We start from the raw sequence: 18,729 nt of genomic DNA, 5'->3' as shown, positions 1-18,729 counted from the left end.
GGTATGCTCAATGATTAATAAAAATGAAGGTAAGTCAGAGCTCTCTGATGGTATTTATATTGTTACTTTCTGTTTGGATATAAGTACTGGGAACTCAGTTTCTGAATCTGTTAAAAAAAAAATGAAAGTAGAAGTAGTTAAATGTTTTTAAAAAACTATTTTTCCTACCTTAGAAAAAAAAACAACAAAAGGAACAAAAAGAATCTTACATGGAAAATGCCATGGAAGAACTTGTCTGGACTCTTGACACTTAGAGGATGATTGATAGCTGGGATTATGAAACCTTGTTGGAGTCATCTGGACAGTTTGGCTAGACTTAAAGTTCTTATTTTTCAAGTGTACTTTCTGTCTAGGTGATCTATCATCTGCTTGTTTCCTGAAACTGTTCTGTATAGCTCTTGATGGTCCTACAAGAAGCAAGAGGAAAGAGGGAAAAAAGACATGCTGGTAAAGTAGGTCTGGAGATCCTTTCTGCCAACATCTGAACGCAACTAGATTTTGTTTTGACCCTGTAGGATTAGGTTAAAAAATACTGATGTAATTACAGGAGATTACCCATTTAATTTCTGAATCAAGAGGTGAGCCCTCTGTATTTGGGTTTTTTTCCTTCTTTGTGTACTAGTGAAAAAGTTTTTTCTTCTGCTGTCACACAATTGATCTTGGAGCACATGGCAGAAAGGAAACATGTGGTCTTTGTTAGACCACAGAATAATGTTGTGTAAGTGAAATACCTCAGGGATAATATGTAAGTTATTTTCTGTTGTTTAATGCATAAATGATGTTCTTTGTACAAAGACACACAGATGAATAATTTGGATTGTATTGTGCTCTTATACTTCTGTTGTTAGAGCACAAATAATTTAAAAAACCAGTTCTGGTATCATAAACAAAATAGGTAATAAGTATGGTGAGGCTTCAAATATTTTAGAGTTGATATGGCTGCTAAGTCAAAAAGCTCCTGTGTATTCTCTAGAGAGAAAAAGAACTGCCATAGAAAATGTAAACCAATGTGTTTGAATGGTAAAGTGTGAAGTTTCTTGCAGGAGATTGATCTTGCACAAGATAAATGCTTTAACCAGATGGAACAAAAAGTTTTTTGTTTTCTAAGATTAAAATCAGGTTATTAGGGCAAGATAAACTTTTTAACTGCAATTCAATAAAAGCAAAATTTTTTTCAAATAAGGAATGGGTTTTCATATAATGAAACTGCTGGTAGGGTGATAATGAAGAAAATCTCATGGATCTAGGAAATTGCCAGAATTCTTTCAAAGCTTACAGTGTATTATCACTAAAAGAATAGAGTGGGCCCTAACAAAATTGGAGGTTCTCTACTGTTGAGTTTAAGGTATAGTAGATGAGCTACTTTGCCCAGTGAAGAGCTGATCATTGAACTGTGGACCAGCAGTTTTTGTATAGTGCCTTTTAATTATATGATCCTGAAATTGACAAACCAGTGTGGCCTTTCTAACTTTCAAATTCATGTACAGCTTGAAGAAAGACTTTCTTCCACAGTAAGTTTTGTATAATCTCCTTGTATTATAGAAAGACTATTCCCTAACACCCTTCTTTCCAGTCTTCCTGGACAGTTATTTAAATGAAAGGCACCTATGAAAACAGTTTCTTAGAAGGCCATGGGTGACAGATTGGGTTCTGAAAGAATAATGACTTGAAATAGATGGGTACTTGCCAAAATTGGAAAGTACTGTATCATGGTAGCATATAGTATTTTATGACTCATCTAAAATACCAACCTTCAAAGGATAAGCAATCACTTTTAAGATGGATAAGGGAAAAAGTTCCCCCATGGTTACACTATTTTCTGTTCTGAATTTACCAGATTTTGTAGTATAATCCTATAAAAATATTGGGATTATTTTAGTGTGTCATGTCAGAAGTGGAAGCTATCATGACAGAAGATAATATTTCTCTTCATTCCAAATCTGACATCACTGTGGTGTTCATCATTGGATGGCCTATAAGGTCACAGTTCTGTTAATCAGTGGGCATAGTGTAATCAATTTATCCTGGGTCTCCCCCCACTCCCATCATGGGAATTTGTTGAGGATGGCTACTCATAAATAATGAACTGTGTTTGGATTAACTTGTCTGTGTAGGTATTGCGAGCTGGTGACTACCTCGATTCTTCCATACTTAATTATGGTCAGAGGAAAAGTATTGGAAGGTTTTGTGCATGCGTGTGTGTGGTCAAAACCTGAAATCTTAAGGTGGTAAAAAGTGAGGTAGTATTACAATCATGTTCTGCATCCTTTTAGATGGAACAACTTCTGTTCAATGCTGTGTGGCAAAATAAATTTGAGTTCCTCAAGTCTCATTCAGTGTAGATTAGTCTCTTAGAATTTTTGAGTGAATTCTCATTAAGGCTTAAAGATGTATTTCAATAGCTTGCAGTAGGGTAAGAAGTTTATCTTGGCTCTGTTCCTCCCCCCCCTTCTTTTTCCTTGCAAGAGTGTGATGTATTTGCTTGGTCAGAGATGATGGCATTAATTGGGCCACACATTAGCAATTAATTTTCTATCTATACATAGCTCTAAAAAGATATACATAGCTCTCTTGTCTTTTTCTGCATTACTTAAAAAAAAAAAAAAAAGCCTCAGATTTCACATTATTCTCAGATTTGGTAACCACATCTCTTCATTCTGTGTTGCCAGTGAAGGTCACTTGAATATATATGCTGACTGGGTAACCTCAGTTGTTTTCTCTAAGTGTGCAGATGTCATAGCCCATGAGGCAGCTGTCTAAGGCTGGTTCTTCATCAGTCTCCTGGGCATTTTTGCCTACATTAATTTCTAGTTGTTACTCTACCTGGTCAGAAGTGTTTACAGAAAATGGCATTAAGAAAAATTACACCACCACCACAAGCAACTTTAAGCGTGAGAAATGTCGATCTAAATGAGGATCTTGATCCCAGGCACTGGTGTCCAGTATGTCTTTCAGACCTACTTTGAAACACTAAAACTGTTTTTTAGAATTTTCTAATAACAAGGATGAAATCTTTATTACAGTAATGATTTGTTAGCATAGGTGAAACTGCAGTTGGTAGTGGAACAACCCTTAACCTGTGATAGCCAGTTTACCTGGACTAAAAAATTTGATGGTTTCCTTTCAATTATTGGGTAGGAATTAATATCAATTTTTTACTTTTACAGAAGAGAACTAAATGGTAAGCTGATGTTTCCTCTAAGTTGTAGATGAGGTCATTCAAGGTTCTACCCTACGAGTAAACTATATGGTGACAGAATGAGTGCTCACTTAAACTGTAAGAGGGGCTTGGGGTTTCTTTTATGCCTGCCTAAAAATATTCTATACCTGCTTTTGGTTTAACAGGTTTTTCTTGCTGCTTATTCTTGGAAAATCGTATGTTTTTTCCATAATTTTATGCACAGCTAGTGATACAGTTTCATGTTTGTGGTATTTGATAGGAAAATACTTAGTGATTAAATGAAGAAAGCAAGATATCCCAACAGCTAGTTGGCCTGACTGCTTTCCAGTTCGTTGTGCTTGGTGACACGTGTAATGGGACCAAAACACAGTTTCTACTGTCTAGAGGGAGAATGAACTGTAGAAGGTTTAGACACCTAAGATCATGCCAAGATGTTTGATGTTAATTGCCAGACTTCAGTAGTGAGATAAAATTAAGAAGTTAGATGAAGTCTTGGTGCCAGTTCATACCTTTGAGATGCCCTGTAGATGCCACTTCATCATCCTGAAGATACCGACGTGATCAATAATAGGATAAATTCAGATTTAAGTCCACATTGCTTTTCTGAAGTCCTTTTTATAAGTACCCCATTTTTTACAGGAGGCTTGTTGTTTTGTTTTTTTTTTCTTGGCAATCCAGTGTTTGGCAAGGATGAGTGTGTTAAAATACGTTGATCTCAAAACTGTTGGGCTTTTGTAGACTACAGCTAAGATACTACGTTTTGTCATATGGGAGGAGCGTATTTATTAGGCACTGTATGTGCTTCATTGCAAAGTGATCTGTGTTCTTACAATTTCAACATTTTGGAAGGAGTTTGCAATTATTCATAATGCAGGTATTGAAGATAGGGGTATTTTGCTTCAATTACCTAGTCACTTCTGGAAAACCGTGTCTATATTAGGCTATAAAAATGCAGTAGTTTGCTAATCTGTGAATAGAGACAGCTGAGGTGCTATGCACATCTTCTCCTATACTTGGTTGGGAGTTCTACCCTTCTCCAGAAGAGGAGTGGGAGACTAGTAGTAACTACCATACAGGTAGGATTGTTGTATTCACTTGTGCAAATCAAGCAGATTGTAGCTTTGCTCTACAATTAAAAACTACTACTGATTCTTTTTAGTTTACTACTTAAAAAAAATAAAATCACTTCTAGAAGTGGCACTTGATAGGTATGGTATCTTCTGATGGTGATCTGTTAAAATGAGATAGAAATTGTTTCATATCAATATTGTGAATCATTAGCATGATTTTGGTTTAAAAAAATACTGAGTGGAAGTTATGACACTGTTTCTTTTGACATCCTTAGCTTTGTACTGTGGATGTTGAAAGTTGGTTTTTTTAAAGTGCAAAACAAAAGTGAACAATGCTCTGTAAGAAATACTTGAAAAATTCTGTAACCAGGTTTCTATTGAAAGGTACAGCAGCTGGGCTCTGACAACATAGAGCAGTAGGCAAATGTAGTTCACATTCAGTAAGTCTGCCATAAAGTGAATCTTTGTTACCTCACTGAATGTGATAAATAATTTTTTTGATCACCTATTTAAATGATAGTAATTTTGTCCATTTGTAATTATTTGAAGTTCAGGCCTTAAGATGGTCACATTCTTAAAATAATTGTATTTGAAGTTAACAACTCTTACAGAAGATTGAATGTTTTCTTTTTGTTTGTGTAAAATAAAACCGATGAAATCATTGTGACAGATAAAAGTGATTATTTAAAAAAAAAAAAAGTAATGTAATATTGCCTGGTTTTAAAACAAACTGACTCCATCTTCTGCTTTTTTGTTGTGTTTTGGTTTTTTTTAACAGGGTTTGTGGATGCACTTAGATGTTTGCAATGAGCACTGTGGCTGGCATGCCCCAGTGTTTTGGATACCAATGCATAGGACTCCGTAGTAATCGAATTTATCAGAAACGAACGTCATGAGCATAGTGATCCCATTGGGGGTTGATACAGCAGATACTTCTTATTTGGAAATGGCTGCAGGCTCAGAGTAAGTATGTGAACATAATTTGTAAGTTTTCTTATCTCTTTTTTTATTATTATTATTTTTCCCTAGTGTGTATTTTTTGAATACAGTTGGATAGGACTTCGGTGTCTCCTTAGTTTTGTTGAATCTTTAATTACTTAAAGTAATAACTGTCACTTTATTCTTAAGTCAGTTCCTTCCTCTTCAGGGAGTGCAAAGGAGAAAAGCTAAACTGTTCTACAGATACATATTTTTCTTGCTTATCAGACTGAGAAATAACAGATGCTGCCTGGTTTGTTTCTCATGCTTAAAGTATTTTGCCATTTCAGTTTCCTTTTAACTATATGTAAAAAAATATTTTCAGTTTCCCATGTTAGAAAGGTAAATTAATTTGGTGTCATAGATTGCATGAAAGTAATAGTAATTAGACAAGGGTGCCTTTATTTCGGAAAGTTGAAGGCATAGCTTAATTGTCTAATACCATGTCCTCAGAAAGGTATTTTCTATTGAAAAGCTAGTAGAAATTCAGTTGTTAATGATTCATTTCAGTTAGTAACTGTGTATAAATGTTTACAAAGAGCGAATGAAATCCTGATTTGCAAGAAACTCTTCCTTTGCATGAAATAAGCATAGTGAATTTCTGGGTTTTGGGGTGCAGGGTTTGTGGGGTTTGGGGGGGGGGGGGGTGTTTTGGGAGGGGGTTGTTTGGTTTGTTTTTTTGCTGTGTGTTGGGTTTTTTTTCCTTTAGTGGTGTTGGAATCTAGAGTATCAATAGGCTAGAGTTTAGGTGTTGTTGATCTCTGGTGATTTTTCGTGTCAAACAAACATCTTCCCATGTGTGTAGTATCAACCTGGCTGTCGAATGTTATGAGAGGAGAAATAGCACTTTGGACAACTTAGTTCTTTGAGAGGTAAAAGACCAAGGTGGTGTTACAAGTACTTCCACCAGTGTACTTGGGTACATCATCCTGCTGAGCTCTGTATGTTTCAGAATAGTATCTGGATTTTTTTTTTCCCCGCGCTGTCGGTTTTGCATTAGTAGCATATATGACAGGTGAGCTTTTTGAGAAGAGGTGGGTGTCAAAAGATGCTAAAGCTTAAATATCAAAAGAGTTTGTGTAAGCCACTGTGAATCTTGTATACTTCTTTGCATATACATGTGGGGAAAAAAAACCCAGTTAATTTCTTAGATCTAATAAAAATTGTTAAATTCATCATTTGTATTAAATTGGGTTTTGGTTTGTTTGTTTTAACCGCTTGAGATGCTGTTACTCTTTGCCTTCCTCTGAGCCTTTCTGTAATAACGTTAAAGATTTTCCCTATCTTTGGTTACCACAAAAATACATTTGCTTGTTTTAGATACTGAAGCAATGGGTTAGACTTATTTTACATACATGCTTGAAATCTTGCGTAAATCAAAAATAAACTTCATAAAGTGGTCCTTCATTTAACAGGTGCATTGAATAACTAACATGAATTTAAATAGCTTACACGCAGTCTTTGCTTGAGTGCGTGTGCTAAATAATATTACTCCATTTAAGAAGCAAATGGCTTTCCTTCCAAACTTTGAAAGAAATGGTATGCACTGAGAGCAGAAATCTTGAGCAGTTTTTTAAAGGGAGGTTTCTCTGTTTCTCTCTATGCTTTCAGCTAAGTATGAGGCTATTCTAACTTTGCACCATTTATCTGAGGAAAACCAAAAATTTGCAGTTTGAAGCTTTTTTCACATTAAATTTTTGAAGTTGTTTTGTTGATCTTTCATATCATAAAGTTTTCTGCACCAAGGAAACTAGTGTTTAACTTGAGTGACCCCGTTCACAGCTCTTTTCATTATCTTTTCCTGTGGTTTTCTCCTCTGTTTAGAGAAGATACTGATTCCCCAGGTTGCTGACATTCCTTGCAGACACAGCATGCCATGCTGAATTTTAAATAAATAAATATGGTTGACAGTATAAACAAGATAGAGTTCACAGTGTGTTCTTTGCTTGATACTGTGGCATGGTGATCCAGTTAGGAACTGCTTTTCTTCAGATGTTAAGTGACTGTTAACAATTAGATTAATTCTTGTATTGACCTTAGAGCAGCCTTCCAGTACTTACAGGGGGCCTACAGGAAAGATGGGGAGGGACTCTGTCAGGCGGTGTAGAGATGGGATAAGGGGAAACGCTTTTAAACTGAAAGGGGGTAGATTTAGATCAGGTATAAAGAAGTTCTTTACTGTGAGGGTGGTGAGACACTGGAACAGGTTGCCCAGAGAAGCTGTGGCTGCCCCCTCCCTGTCAGTGTTCAAGGCCAGGTTGGACGGGGCTTTTGAGCAACCTGGTCTAGTGGAAGGTGTCCCTGCCCATGGCAGGGGGGTTGGAACTAGATGATCTTTAAGGTCCCTTCTAATCCAAACCATGCTATGAGTCTATGATCTCACCATACCGATGGTGAAAAAGTGTGTAGTTGCATGATTGGCTTACACTGATTTAAAAGCCGTGTCACTGTCTAACATGGTGTGATAGGAAGGTGTGTCCCTAATTTACCAGCATACGCAGTTTGTAAGCCTTTTCTGTCACTATGTGACTTACATGGCTTTTGTATGTTTTCTTCTGGAGAGTAGCATGTTGAATATAGGTTGTATTGATAGTGATCATAGATTGTCTTTGAGCAAGTTCTGGGGTTTTCCCAAGAGGGAGGAGTTGGGATTTCTTCACTGTGACTTTCAGGTCTGATATTGCTTCATCAGTTGCTGAAGCATGAGCAAACACAAGGACGGGGGAATGGCAAACCTGGTTATGTAGGAAGAGCAGACCAGGAAAAGACTCAGCTTAGTGCAGTCTGTTAGGGCTGAGAGATTTTTTCCTTATGCTTCAAACTAAGGGATAAGCCTATTGAAAAGAGAGATAGTTGATGTGATCATAATTTAACATTATTTTAATTGTGACAAATGGCTGTGTGGAGAGTAGCTCTTACTAAAAGGTTTGAATGTCTTAAAAATTGGGTGAAATAGTCTATTTTCTATGTTACCTTGTACCTAAGTGAGCTCTCCAGTGGTGGATTGATCTTCATAGTGCCGTAGTAGTTAGAACACATGTATGTTTTGCCTTTGTTAAAAGGCTTACTGAAGATGAATATGCCTGACTTCCTACTCTTAAAGACCTTGTAGTAGTAAGCAGAGCCAGCCATTTTGGAAGGTTCAAAATGTGCTTCCTGACTAAAGAGAGCGTTAGTCTAGCTGAGAGCATGAGTATAAATTATACATTAGGAAATGCCATTGATGGTACTGCTCTCCTGTTTTTAATAGCTGTATATGGTTTTTTTTAGAGAGAAGACCTGTATAATGAACCTAACCATGACATTATATGAATCACTGTATTGAGTTCAGTATCCAGGAGAAAAGATCATGAACATTGTTGTAGTCTTAAATAAATGAAAACCTACCCTCCTATGACTGTTGAAACAGATCTTTATTTTTTTTAAAAAGTATTTTAGGACAGTGGGAAGCTTGCCAATTCCTACAGATGGTATTGGGCCAGCCTGTACTTGCAGGGCCTGCTTCGAGATGCTTAGGTAGCAGAACCCACTCTGGTACAGAAGTAGTGCTCAGTTCTTTGTCTAGGTAGTGAAGCCCATCAGTTGTGTTTCATTAGATGAGGTGTCTTGAAATAGAAAATACTGTTTTTCATACAGAATATATTGTGTTCCTTTATCTGAGCTGACCTTCAGCCAGTTACTGCTCAGGTGTGCTGGTGCAAAGGGAAACGAAACCTGAATTCCTTGAAAATTAGACCTGTCAGACTGGCATATGGCAGATTGCTGCTGAAGTATGCTTGGAAGCAAGAGGTTTCATTTAGAGTTTTGACAAATGTTTTCAGGAAGTACTGTTAGCTTAGTTTTTGTAGCCTGAAGCTTGGATACCCACCTGCCTTTGAAAGTTTTAATTTTAGTGAGATTTTTTTTCCCATTTGAATACCTACATTTTTATAGAAGTGGTTGATGGCACCAAATTCGAAGGCCTGATTGAATTTTGGGTGTTTGACAAAAACAGCTCTTTTTTTTTTTTTTTTTAATTACATGGCCAGAGACAAAACGGTATTTAAAAGGAATGGGGTAGAGGGGACAGGAATTGTAAAGAAGAATTGACTGTTGCTTAGAATGGTTGATAGTTGATTCCCTTAATATAGGTTAACTGTAAGCTTGTAGAGGCTGAGTTTTTCTAAACTGTCTGGTCTCATGTGTTGCTTATTTAATTTTTCACTAATGCCATCTGCTGGCGACATGCAGAATATTTTCAGTTGGCATTGTATTTTTAAAAATGAACAGTAGGAAATGACACAGATCATGAGAGTTTTTTCACTTGCAGAACGAAAATTGAGGGGGTTTTAAAAAATACAGTACCTTTTGCTTTTTCTATTAATTTGAGAAAATACTATGTTCTTGTTTTCAAATTACAGGAATGTCTTAAATCATTGCAGCCTAAGAGCATGGGGGAAACTTTTTTTTGCGGTGATTTTTATTTTGTTCCTTGTGAATATTTTGCACTGTTTTGAATTGGTAACCACAAGACTTAACAAATACATATGATATTTTAGCAAAACATCATGGTCAGTTTATCATGGTAGTATTTGTTTATTTTAGGGCGTGATATTAGGAGTTTGGTCTAACTTCAAATATACTACATTGTAATACAAACATTTCAGTTTTGATGAAAACTAAAAATACCATAAATATCTCCCTTAGTTAGACACTAAGGGTGCAGTTGTTTGAGGTGAAGCTGAAAAGTGTGGTATGCTCAGAAGACTGACAAGCTTAGTAACTCAGTCTGTTACAGAACTGGCTTATGTTCAAAACTACAAGCAAGGAAAACTTCATCGTGTTCTTTCTGATCTGAATGCTTACACTTTTTCTTCCTGAAAACTTGCTTTTTGGGATGCCCATAAGAATGCCAGTGGTGAGATTAGGGTGGATGTCTATAATACAGTAGTTATTGCCTTGCTACTTGTAAAATTTTTTTTTAAATTGATTTTTAAATTAAGTGGTATCTCACGCTTTAATCAGCTGTACAGTTAAATATTTTACCCAGAGATATTCCTTCACAAAACTCTGATTCTGAGATGCCTGTTTGAGAAGAAGGCCTTCACCTTGGGACAAATTAACAGTATAGAGAGTGTGTTTTCTGTTTAAGGTCAGGGTCATACACATGGTGGACAGAAGAGGGGTAACAAGGAATTTGGTGAAGGGCATATTAAAGTGTTGACAGACCTGTCTGCCAAAGATAGAAGGTTGTCTGTAGTTCTGTGGAGAAATGATACTCAATCTGTACTGCTTATGGGATGAGTATCACTCTTCTATTGATTGTAAAGGAAACCTACAATGATTGGTTTCTAGTTTCACTGAGTGCTCCACCACTTCCTTCCCATATTTTTCAGTCTTCTCCACACTTTCCCACCCCAGTCCTAGCATTTGAGTGGATAAATGGAACAGTAACAGTTACGTTCAAAGCTCTGGTGAGCATCTTCTATAATTTAAAGATGTATTTGTGGCAATCCTGGATAAGGATTTGAAAAAAGCTTTGCTGAAAGCTGATTCTGGTCTAATTTTGTACTTACATTAAAACTTTTTAAATACAAAGATTTAATCGTCTTTGTGTCTCACCTAATTTTCTCTCACCCTTTTCCTGACTTTCCTGGCTCAAGTAAACCTGTGTTTTTTTCCCTGTACTTTGAATCTGTTCTATGAGTATTAAAGTAGTTGGGGATAAATGCATTTGTTTTTTGTATTTTGTTTTTGGAAGCTTAATGCTTCTGCTTCCCACAACTGTTACGCCTCTAAATATTAAACTTGGTTCTCTTAAGTGGTTTATAAATTGCTAGAGTAGGTAGAAATGGATTTAGGGAGTAGGGTGTATTGTCTTGCCTCGTATTTTGCAAGAGATTTAGAATAACTTTTTAATTCTTACAGTCAGTTGATGAAATATGCATGACCTCTCTTTTTAGGACATTTCCATTCTGGTGTCTTTCACTAAGTGCTCCCATGTTGAAGTATCTGGTATTTAGGTCATGGTAATATTTATTTTTAATGAAGGAAACTTTCCTAAATTAATTGTGGCATTGCTGAAGGATGGATTGTACCTGAATTCCCCCCTGTCCTGTATCAGTAAGTCTTCCTGCTCTGAAAACTGAGTGTTTTCCATGTACTGAAGCAAACAAGATGACCTAGGTTAAGCATTGAATGCATAGTAAGAGTAACTATGCTACTGCTTGTCCCATTTGATAAATGTTGAAGAACAGCAGTAGAAGCAATACAGTGGTCAAGACCCTTTTGAACTGGAGAAAAGTAAGTTAATTTCTGTCCTGGCCATGATGGATGGATAGTCAATGCCTCATTCAGTGGCATTTTGATAGGCTAGATAGTCAGAAGGGTTAACTGGATGACATTAATGGTGTATGATACTGCCCAAATGCTTTATGTCAGTAAATAGGTAAAAGCAAACCTGTTGGAAAGGCACAGCTTTTCTTCTGTTGTTTTTTTTAGTCATGGGTTTGAACCTGATAAATTCTGAACTGCTTCTAGAAGATAATTCTAACAAACTGAATAAAATTATTTTCAAGTTGAGAAGTAGTGTGAGAGAATGAATGAGGATTTTTCTGGGTTTATGAGGTAAGGAAGGGCAAGTGTCGTCAGAGTTGGGTTTTGTCTCATGGTAGTCAGAAGTTGTATTTCTAATGGTAGTAGTTCAAGTGATTTGTGCTCTCGTGTTTGCTCACTGTCTAACAATATGCATCTGGTGACTGTTAGAGACATCAGTGTTTTAAAAAAGTTGTTTTTTCTTTGGACTCTAGAAACTAAAGTCTTCACTAAGCAGTGTTTTTAACTAGTGTTTTTAAACAGTTTTATCACCTCACATTGGGAAAAGTTAGTAGGAAGAAATGAGCCACCAAAAATGTTAGTGGGACACTTTCAAGTAGACATGAAAATACTGTATATTGTTTTCAGAAAGCTAATGTTTAACTATATTCTTACAAAAAATGTTTCCAACAAATGTAAGTTGCTGGTGTCCTTTTGAATCAAGCTAGTATCACTTCATGGCATAACAAAAAAGGCTCTATTTAATATCTTAATGTTTAAGAAAAAACACTGATATCTATCTTAAGATTCAGAAATACCAACTTCATTTAAAACATCAGTTCAAGGAATTAAGATATTTGTGATACAAAATAGACTTCATGCATAGTAAAACTAAAATCAGAAAAGTAAACCAGGCTTGGTTTGCGATGGGAGTCAAAAGCCACTTCAATTTTAGATATTGATATTTTGCCTTGTCTTTCAGTGTAAAAAAAAAAAAAAAAAAAAAAAAAAAACAAAACAAAAAAAAAAAAACCAACAAAACCCAAAACCAACCAAAAAACAAAAAACCAAAACCAGTTTAAATAACTGGGTTCATTTGAAGTTTGTTCTGGTGTGGTGGAATCATATGGTGCAATGAAAAAGCTACAAGTTACTGGCTAAAAGTGAGAGTATGTGTATGTATGCAAACGTGAATATAACTGCTGAGGAAAGACAATAGAAGTATAATTTCTTATAGTCAAAAAGATCTTGGTTTAGTATTCCTTTATCTTTCCTGTCTTGCATGTTGTGGTGTAGTGCATATAAATCATAGATTGTATATTAAAGAAGTCACTGCCTTTCACTACAAAACCTTCTCTTGCAAATTTTTATCATTTTTTTTCTTTCTATTTAAAGATAAATCGATAAACTGCCTTTTTTAGATAGAATTGTGCTACTTACAGTTTCTGTTTGTAGAAACAGTACTCTGCTGCCTTGAATACTGGTTCGTATGCATGGTTGCAGGTGGTGCACTAATGCTGCCACTAGATGTCTTTGCAGAATTGAGTAGGATTGGTAGTAGTGCAGGGCTGTATCAGTTTGCAGCTCCCTGAATTACTGCTTCTATCTTTTCTCATAATTAAGCTGAAGTCCTTTCTGCAGCTTCTGTTACAGCTCTACAGACTTGGGCACACAAACTGATGACTCCCTGACAAAGGGTGTAACACTCTTTTCTGTCCCAGAGTTGCAGCTTATGTCACATGATTCAGCATGCAGTTTTGTGGAGAAATGTTGTAACTCTACAGAGGCATATGTTTTCTGCCACTCTGGAAGCTTCATTTTAAATGAAAGAGGAGGGTTGGGTTTCTTTTTTCTTCTTTTTGGGGGGGGGGGGGGGTGAGGTGAGGGGGCCATTGGGGGTGTGGTCCTTTAAAAAGGATCAGCAAACAATTAATTAGAAGTTGTGCAACAAGTACCTGTAATTTATTAATATAAATCACAGAATCACAGAATTATCAAGGTTGGAAAGGACCTTGAAGATCATCTAGTCCAACCATTAACCTAACACTGGCAGTTCTCAACTACACCATATCCCTCAGCGCTATGTCGATGTGACTCTTAAACACGTCCAGGGATGGGGACTCCACCACCGCCCTGGGCAGCCCATTCCAACGCCCAACAACCCGTTCTGTAAAGAAATACTTCCTAATATCCAGTCTAAACCTTCCCTGGTGCAACTTGAGGCCATTCCCTCTTGTCCTATCGCTTGTTACTTGGTTAAAGAGACTCATCCCCAGCTCTCTGCAACCTCCTTTCAAGTAGTTGTGGAGAGCGATGAGGTCTCCCCTCAGCCTCCTCTTCTCCAGACTAAACAACCCAGTTCCCTCGGCCACTCCTCGTAAGACTTGTGCTCCAGACCCTTAATTAAATTGCACATTAATCGCATTTATTCTTCTTCTGTCTTTTGCCTTGCAGACCAGAATCTGTAGAAGCTAGCCCTGTGGTAGTTGAAAAATCGAACAGTTATCCGCACCAGTTGTATACCAGCAGCTCGCATTCACACAGTTACATTGGTTTGCCCTATGCAGTAAGTTTCATGCTAAGTATTCTGTATAAAAGAGATTATGTAAAATCTGCTGTTCTTAACTGGAAAAACTGATTCATGCTTATATTTTTAGATTTTATTTGGAGTTGGATAAGTTGACTAAAGATGGTTGATTGGAAGCAGAATACAGAACATAGTGCACTTGTAAAACATAGTTGAGAAGGTAGAAAACAAGAACGAGCCATGACAGAAACAAAATTGTAAACTATTACTAAAATATAAAAAGTCTCTGAAGTTCTTTACGAAGTGAATTCTTACACTTTGGCTTAAATAACTAACAGTGTATGAATGAACACTTAAGAGCTGTAATTTCTCTTTCAACAAAAATCTAGGACCATAACTATGGTGCTCGGCCTCCTCCAACGCCTCCAGCTTCTCCTCCTCCATCAGTGCTTATAAGCAAGAATGAAGTAGGCATATTTACCACTCCCAACTTTGATGAAACCTCCAGTGCTACTACCATCAGTACGTCAGAGGATGGAAGCTATGGAACTGATATTACCAGATGCATTTGTGGCTTTACACATGATGATGGATATATGATCTGTTGTGACAAATGCAGGTAATGAATATTAAATTAATTTAAAAGGTAAAACTTACTTAAAACTTCAAATTGCACCGAAAATAGTGTAACTAAATGGTGTTTTAATTAAGTTGAGTCATAGGAAATTTCCTTCCATCAAAACAGTGTTTGAAGGTTGTATGACTTTCTAATAGTCAAGGTAGTTGGTTAAGGCCAGTGAGTATTTTATACTTCATTCCAGTCTGTCTTGACTATTCTTTACTTGTGCATTGCTGCTTAATAAGGGAATATATTTTTCCCTTCTAAAAAGGATATCTCTTCAGTATTTTGCCCAAGTTATTTGTTAGAATGGTGAAATAAAGAACTAGGGATTGGTTCTTAATCTGCATGTACTGAGTAGTAAAGCATCTTAATAAATTATGTATATGTAAGTCAAGTAAGCTGCAGGATGCAAAATAATCTGAAAGAAACTTCTCAAATACTGGTTTCTCTGTGCATGATCTTCCTGATAAGAACTCTTAATTTTCAAAGGCCATAGTTTTAAGAATTTTAATAACTATGAAAAGACTAGCCTAGATTCTTACTGGAGAAGCTGAAGTTAAATGTTTAAACTTCTGTGTTCATGCTTAAGCACCTACTTGATAATAGTAAAATAAGTGGGTACTATTAAACACTTGGACTTGGAAAAATGAGCCTAGACATTTTTAGAGCTGATATACTTAACAGGAGAAGGCAAATCTCATGTTTCTGCATTTCCTTGATACTAGCCTGTGTAGATTCAATATGCTTAATGAGCGCTGCTGAATTTTAGATTGTTGTGTATTTGTAAAATGATTGTTACAGCTAATTAAAACATTAATTTGAGCTCTGTCTGCTTACATAACAAGCTTGTTATTAAATTTTTTGATGGTCCTTGTTTCTGATAACCCTTTCCCTTATTTTGAAATGTATTTAGATACTCTTTGAGCAGTGGAGCTGTAGGCAGTCACCAGTTAGGTAGAGTCCGCTTCTTTTGAAGAAGAGATTGTCTGGGAGGAGTTGGAGAGAGTTGTGATAAATTCACAAGTGGGAAGATAACAACAGTTTTTGTGTCCCAGTTCCTTCTAGCAGTGTGGGGATGAGCATAAACTGCTGTCCTAGGTTAGCCTTCAGTCTAGCAAGCAGCCTCGCTTCCCTGACTGTGGGAAGCAGTTGAAGTTCTTCGTGTGCTGCACAAGAGTGCTACCAGTCATGTGGGGGGTGTGTATAAAATTACATAAAATTTTCTTTTAAAATAATTAAAAAATACATAAGTAAATAAATTCTATTAAAATACATAAGTAAATAAACCCATATAGTTGTACATATATTTTTATAGATAAAAATAATATTTTAATATATGTTTATAAAAGGAAATGGAATAATTTTGTTTAAAAATAAAACTCCTGTTACTATGTAAAGCATAAGCCTTGTTACTGAGGGCCTTTGTCTCTATCTTGTTCTCTATTGTGATAATTTACCATTTTTTATTTCCAGTGTTAGAAAAATTTCCAAGAGGAAAAATGAGTCTACAGAAGCAGAGAGACACCAGGAGACAGCCACGAGATTGGAATTGCAGTGATCAGTGGAATAGAGAATCAGCTAGCAGAGTGGTGAAGACAGTGATTGAGATGTAGTTTTAGACAGTATTCAATCTGAGTAAAGATCATGATGAAAAAAAGAATGGCGCTCTCTCCCTGTATATGTTATGCACATAATTTTAAAAATGGTACTTAAAAGTTGTTTTTTGTTCTTTTTTTTTTTTCTTTTGAAGTGTCTGGCAGCACATTGACTGCATGGGGATTGACAGGCAGCATATTCCTGACATATATCTGTGTGAACGTTGTCAACCAAGGTGAGTAGTTTGGTCTGAACTCAAAATAACTAGAATGATTAGAAAACATAAAAAGATGTGGCAGTGGAACAACCAACAGATAAAACACAGACCATGTAGCATAATCCTGACAATACGAGTTAAAGGAGCTACGTTTCTGATGCAGATGATCTTACCAGTCTCCATTCCCTTCTTCACAGTAGTCATTGTTTCACCTCACTAGGCAGCAGGGATAAACCCTTGAAACACCAAAACAATAATGACTCCTGGATCCTTTCTCAGGCTGACCGATACATAGACAGTCCATTCTGTATTTCCTTTCATCATTGTCGTACACTGAGAACCCTTAACAGCAGTGTTTTCGGGTCAGCTGCCCCACTAGTATATCTCAGTGTCTTTAGTTTTTATGGCCCCATCCCAGTATCCTGCAGTGCTCATTTGGAGGATGTCTTGCTCTGGAATGAGTACTTTTTGTGCCCCCCTCAAACTTGAAGTCGTATGACGTGACAAGGAGGGCATTTTGTTCTGACTGTGTGGTAGGTAGATTATACCTGACTGTCATCATAGTTGTCCTGGGATGTAGAGTAAAATGCTACCTGTTACTAATGTTGCAGATTGTTAATAAACTGAATAAAAGACATACGTGTTCAGAACAATTTAATTACCCATAAATGATTCTTTTATTTCTGAGAAATAGTTTGGACCTTGTTGTCCTAGAGGATTTGTTTTGTATTGTGTTGTGATGATTGTTTTGAAGAATCTACAGGAAAATGGTTTAATGCCTGCTTATCTGTAATCCGTGGCCCAACTGTCAGTCTTTCTTCTGAGCTATCATTTTGTTATGTTTTCAAGTGATTTGGATACTTATATGTGCTTTGCATTACAATGGAATGGAACAGTGCACAACTGATGCTTTTCTAAGTATCTAAACATTCAGTTAGTCTGCTGTTCATTCTGTAGTAGTCAATGGAAGGTGCTAACCGTGAAAAGGTCTGTTGTAATACTTAAATGTATTGATGCATAAGTCTGAAGAATGGAATAAAATTTATTTTTTAATTTCAGGAGTTTAGATAAAGAAAGGGCAGTGCTGTTGCAACGAAGGAAAAGGGAAAATATGTCAGGTGAGTAAAGCTTAAAGATTTTTCCCTTGCTGTAAAATAAGTATATATCAACTGTACAGACTTAAGAGTGTATACACAGTTCCTGCAATTTTGATAGCCTTCAGCATATAAGGTTTGGTAAATCAATGCCTCTTACTTGACTTTGTTGTTACTAAGGTAACATTATATCAGAATTGTTGCAGTTCCACGTGTTTTATTAAAGGTTGTCACCACTGCCTTTTTTCTTATCGTTGTGGAATAATTCAATCTGAATGTTGTTGAAGTTTCATAATAATGAATGTAGCTTTTGTAATAACTAAACTACTTTGAGTAAGCTACTGAAGATAAGATGGAAAAGGTTCAGGTTTCTTCTTGTGCGATGAGAGGGTTACTAAGTCTAGTTTTGGAAAAAAATTATTTCACAGCTCTGTCATTTTTTCCATTATATTAAAGAGTACTGATGTCCTCATACTGATCTCTTAAAACTGTTCCATAGCAGGTAATACTGCTGTCTCTAAGAATTACATAATTGAGATTTAAAACAATACATTTTATGAAATCAGCTCTCCTATTGCTTACTGAATTTGTAAACTCAACCAGCCTAACTTGTCAGGAGTTCTGTTTGAGAGAAAGTCATCCTCTTAAACTTAACATGTTTTACTTTCAAATCATGTCTCTGAAGTACTGGGGTACGTGCAAGTGTGTGTGTTAAGATTTCTTTTAAAAATACCATGTAGATAAGGTTCTGCTGCCTACTTCATACGCCTTCAGAAAATTCTGAAGTGTGTGATGTGGCCTAGAAGTCTGTGTGGCTTAATAGTGCTGCTTGGTGTGGTTGACACTTTCTGCTGCCCAGTGCTAAGCTGCTGTAAGTCCCTTAAAGGCATTAATGACTTATTTAGAAAACCACAATCATTCTTTGTTTTGTCTGTTTTCATTTTAACAAAACCAAACTTGCTTTGTAAAGTTTTAGTTGACCTGCTAGATAGTTTTTTTTTTCTTTTTAGAATTTAGAATCAGCAAAAAAAAATTTTATTAAAATAATAGAACAAGTATGTTTAATTCATTTGGAGTTAATGAGGTCATTAAGTAGTATGATGATACTTGAGGATGAACTTGAATTTACGTACAGGATAGGGGAAACTGA

The 18,729-nt window shown here is 36.2% G+C and overlaps 1 protein-coding gene across 5 annotated transcripts in view; it reads left to right on the top strand.

Moving 5' to 3' along the window:
• Nucleotides 1-18,729, top strand: part of KMT2E (lysine methyltransferase 2E (inactive)) — a 62,280-nt gene that overhangs the window by 12,151 nt on the left and 31,400 nt on the right. For 4 of the 5 annotated variants that reach the window (XM_074827830.1, XM_074827827.1, XM_074827829.1 and 1 more), the window contains 5 exons: nucleotides 5,030-5,214; nucleotides 13,978-14,089; nucleotides 14,440-14,669; nucleotides 16,423-16,503; nucleotides 17,545-17,603. In XM_074827830.1, the coding sequence (XP_074683931.1) occupies nucleotides 5,144-5,214; nucleotides 13,978-14,089; nucleotides 14,440-14,669; nucleotides 16,423-16,503; nucleotides 17,545-17,603 (553 nt within the window). In that variant the 5' untranslated portion in view covers nucleotides 5,030-5,143. Of the gene's footprint in view, nucleotides 1-3,425; nucleotides 4,258-5,029; nucleotides 5,215-13,977; nucleotides 14,090-14,439; nucleotides 14,670-16,422; nucleotides 16,504-17,544; nucleotides 17,604-18,729 lie in introns of those variants that run through there. The other variant, XM_074827828.1, reaches the window with a different exon arrangement.

Source organism: Strix aluco, chromosome 5 (genome assembly GCF_031877795.1).
Source record: "Strix aluco isolate bStrAlu1 chromosome 5, bStrAlu1.hap1, whole genome shotgun sequence".
Classification (NCBI taxonomy): Eukaryota; Metazoa; Chordata; class Aves; order Strigiformes; family Strigidae; genus Strix; species Strix aluco.
The sequence above is the reverse complement of the archived record's forward strand: the minus strand, read 5'-3'. Positions and strand labels throughout refer to the sequence as shown.